General features: G+C 40.6%; 1 protein-coding gene across 1 annotated transcript in view; it reads left to right on the top strand.

Moving 5' to 3' along the window:
- The window catches only part of LOC119596900, a 13,060-nt gene extending 8,796 nt beyond the window's left edge, over window positions 1–4,264 (top strand). The window contains 2 exon segments of the mRNA XM_037946261.1: window positions 3,320–3,870; window positions 3,872–4,264. Of these exon segments, the coding sequence (XP_037802189.1) occupies window positions 3,320–3,870; window positions 3,872–4,015 (695 nt within the window). The 3' untranslated portion in view covers window positions 4,016–4,264.
- Window positions 4,265–4,537: the final 273 nt, after the last annotated feature.

Raw genomic sequence — 4,537 nt, 5'->3', positions numbered from 1 at the left:
GTGTTTACGTTTTTGTTCAGATTTTCGAAATACAATTTGTCATAATTATATATATATTTTGGTTTGCAGATGGGTCTCTTGCGTTTTTGTGCTGGGATTAACGAGGGAAATAAAAGATACATTATATTACATTTCGCAGGATTTGTTCATTATGGCAACGGCTCAGCGGAAACTACTGTAGTTTGGTTGCCGTTTAAAAATCCATTTTTAGTCGTCCAGAAATGTTGTTTCATGTATAGATACATTTACAAATAAAAGAAAAAGAATAACAATAAAAAATAATAAAGAGAGAAAGAGAGAGATAGAAAAAAGGAGAGATCCTTTGATATCTACCTTTCGATATTTTCTCTTTTCTTCTGTCGAACATGATTTCATTCTGAGTACATATCAGTTTTTTTTTAAGAGAGAAAAGAAAATGAATATATATATATATATAGATAATATATATATATATATATATAATATATATATTATATATATATATATATATAATAAAATAAATAAAAATTAAAAATTATGGAAAGGGAACTAATTAGTTACTTACATAACCATAACAAAGATCAACGCCATGATTATTAATGAGGTAAAGAAGGTATGTCCTTGGTCCACGCAGGAGGGAAATAGAGGGAGTCCATGTTCCGCCTTTCTCTTCCTCGGTATTACTCTCTTCCTCCTTCCTCTTTGCTCCCCACCCCTCCTCTTCTCTCTATTTTTCTCTCCTTTTCTTGTCCCTTTGTCTGCTTCCTTCTCCTTTGTCTTTCTCCTCTTCCTTTTTCTTCTTTTTCCTCCTCCTCCTCCCATGATCTTCTGCTCTCTCTGTTCCTTCTTCCTCCTCATCTCGTTTCCTCCCTTCTCCCCTTCTCCCCCATTCTCCTCCTCCTCCTATTCCCCTTTCACCTCCTCCTTTCTCTCCCCCTTCCACCCCTCCCCTTCCTTCCATCTGAACGAAAATGGATAAGAAAGGAGAAAAAAAGATGGAAAAAAAGGAGAAGAAAAAAAAAAGATCACCAATGCCTTTGTGTTTCTTTCCTCGTTTCCCTCTGACCGGCTTTGAGAACCCAGCGTCTTGTTGCAGATTGCTGTCTCTTCGAATTTTCTTCGTCACTTGGTAGGGAAGCCGGACAGACAGGTAGGTCAGGTGTGCTCCCCCCTCCCCCCTTCCCCCTTCCCCATTCAACTTTTTACCACCCCCCCCCTCTCTCCCCAGCCCCCCGCCCCTTAGAGTGTTAATGGTGTTAGATTGGTGTTGTTCACTTAACCTTGGTGTTTGGGTTGGTGTTGTTTCATCGTAATTAGTTGTGAGTTTTCGAGTTTTTCTTCTCTTCTACTTCTTTTTTTCTGTCTTCTTTCGTAAGTGGATTATGAGTCTGTTTCGGTGTTGTGATTTTGTTGTTATTGAATGGTAAGATATTCTACCATGTTGATAAAAAAAACAAAAACCACTACGTGCATTTTTTTTTTTTTTTTTTGCGTATTGTGTTTTTATCTGTTCTTGTTGTTGTTGTATATTTTTTTTCTTCAACTCCTCTTCCCCTTTGTGCATCGATGTTGTTTTCGATGTTGTATTTCCCTCCTTTCTTGTCTCCTTCGTGGTTTTATGCTCGAAACGAGGAAATTCCCCCTCGCACAGGGGTCTGTCATTCCTCCCCCGTCGCCTGACTCGCGTTGTGACTTAGTGCCTGTCCTCTCGTGACTCACCTGACGATGCCGTGAGTCACTGGCTGTGATTCACCCCCTTTCTCCCCTCAGGTGTCACTCCCCACCCCGTATTTCCCCTCGTGAGCATCTTCAGTAGTATGTCTTGACCTCAGGGAGCCTCTCCGTCAGGTAACCCTTCAAAAAATTTTCTTCGTTACTCCCCAGTCCTGCCAAGTAGTTGCTTTTCCTTCTTGTGTATTTGTTTACTGTTTTTGTTATTTCCCCTTATTTGTTGTCCTCTTCACTGGATAACAGAGGTTTGTTTGTTTACCTTTTTGATCCCTCTTAATCCTTTGTATGTATATTATTTTCTCCTCGGTTGCTGTCCAAACCGATTTTTTTTTTGACTAGTTAGTCCTCGCCTCCAATGTACAAAGAAAACGACCCATCAGGGTAAACTAAAGGATTCCTCTCTGCCGTCATAGCTGCTCCTATTGGTTACTTTTCATTACTTTTCCTCGCATGATGGAGCATTCCTAGAGCAACTGACCTCCTCTAGGCCTTTTTTGTATACATTTGTGCCTGATCTGTGTAATATAATTAAACAATCGTGTGTCCTTTTTTATATGTAAGAACTGAGTCTTGCACGTGGAATAAAACGTATTTTTGGAAGATGTACCTTTAATCCTGGCATAGTGAGAGACCTAGACACACATACACACACACACACACACACACACACACACACACACACACACACACACACACACACACACACACACACACACACACACACACACACACACACACACACACACACACACACACACACACACACACACTTGAAACAGCACCCTTTTTTATCATAAACAGTATTTGTTTCACTAATACTGGCTATAGTCTGGATAGATTAGTTACTTACATAACCATATTAGATAACGAATAACACTTTTTTTTTTAAATGATCATGTTCATAAACCTTTATTTATCATCGTTTTCTCCTATTTCGGTTCATTCATTATTTTAAGATTTATATTCTAATTTGTCATCATCTCCCTAACCATCATCATTATCATCATGGTTATCCTCATCATTATAAGTATTATTTATTATTATTATTTTTATTATTATTATTATTATTATTTTTTATTTTATTATTATTATTATTATTATTATTATATTATCATCATCATCACCATCATTATTATTATTGTTATTATAGTTATTATTATTTTTATCATTATTATTATTAGTTATACTATTACAATTATTATTATTTAACTTTTTTCTTTGCTACAGAAAAAAAACTAGTGATGATTAAGAAGCTTCTTATTTTTTTCAGCTTTTGGGCATCTTTCTCACCTACTCATATTGTCCATTTTGATTCCTGAGTTTTTTAATCTAAATATCAGGTCACTTAATTGATTTTTTTTTTTTTTTTAGCATTCGTTCATTATTATTATTATCATTATTATTATTATTGTTATTACTATTATCATTGTTATTGTTTTTATTAGTACATCCTTTATTTTTTTATTTGATTTGATTTTTTATACTGCATTTCAAAATCAAACATTTCAGGTACATTCAATGCTTTTTTGTAATCATAACCGCACTAGAATCGTTTTCCGTAGCCTCCAGCGTAAGAAAAACGCCCTTAACGACCGCCTTCGTGTTGCAGGCGCGGTCATGGCTTCCGGAGACGACCTCGACGCGGAGACGCCGACTCACAGCCAGAACCACCTCCACCTCCACCCACGACCCACGCGAAGGGTTTCCGCCCCCAGCGTCCTCGGCAGCGTTCGCGAAGACCCCTCGACGCCCCCGCCCTCGCCCCCTCCTCCCGCAGCCCTCACGTCGACGCCCTTGGCCCTCCAGGCGATGGCCTGCGGCAGCATCTCCCCCGCCGTCCACCGGAGGAAGATGGCAATGACGCCCCTCTCGCTGCGGGTGCTGGCTGAGGGCGCGGCGAAGGCCCCCGCGGCTCCCCTGCGGCGGGTGCGGAGTCTGGACAAGCTGCCGACGGGCGACTACGAGGCCAGGGACAAGAAGTACCTCTCGCTGCCCTACGACAGGTCCCTCTCGCGCTACATCAGGAAGAAGCAGTCCCTCCCGCCGCTGGTGAGGGAGACGTCGCTCACGGGAGTGCCCCCCTGCGAGCGCCTGGCCCGGAGGAAGGGCTCCATGTCCATCCTGAAGGTGATGGCCATCCCCGAGGACTGCGGGGGGGCCGGACCGCGCGCCGGAAGTGCCGGACTCGGGGCGGGGGAGCGTCGACAGCGGCGAGGTGGCCAAGGCGCGCGCCCAACGCCAGATCAGCATAGATGAGGGGATCGGGGCAGAGTGCCTGGTGGAAGAGGATGCGGCCATGGATTAGATTCTTGAATAGCTACGACCGTTACGACCGTTACGACCGTTACGACCAAAGTTAGAACCCCTTTGCCATCCTCAGGCAGGTTCGGATATGGTTTTTTTTTATTTATTACTTTATTACATTTATTTATTACTGTTTTTATTTATTAATTTTCATCGGGCTTGCAATGAGAATTATTCCATTTGTTAATTATTTTTTTCATCATGAATAAACAGAGGATCCAATAATGGAATACCTCTATTAAAAAAAAAATCTTCTATTTTGAATGAATAACGACCATAATTCTCAATCATGAAAAAGAAGTGAAGATTATATTTCAATATTACACTTAGAAATCCTGGAACCGATTAGGGACCAGGAGAAACAAACCAACAAACAAAGACGACCATACATTTAGTCAGCTTATACTTAATGTTCTGTGTATATACCTGTGAATATTTCAGTGTTAATCTACTTGTAAATATGATAGTTTCATGTTGCCTCGCATTTATAAGATGTAAAAAGTATATAATAAGGTCCTTTTTT

Source organism: Penaeus monodon, chromosome 38, assembly GCF_015228065.2.
Source record: "Penaeus monodon isolate SGIC_2016 chromosome 38, NSTDA_Pmon_1, whole genome shotgun sequence".
Lineage (NCBI taxonomy): Eukaryota > Metazoa > Arthropoda > Malacostraca > Decapoda > Penaeidae > Penaeus > Penaeus monodon.
Note: the sequence above shows the minus strand (reverse complement) of the source record. Positions and strands in the feature narration are given on the sequence as shown.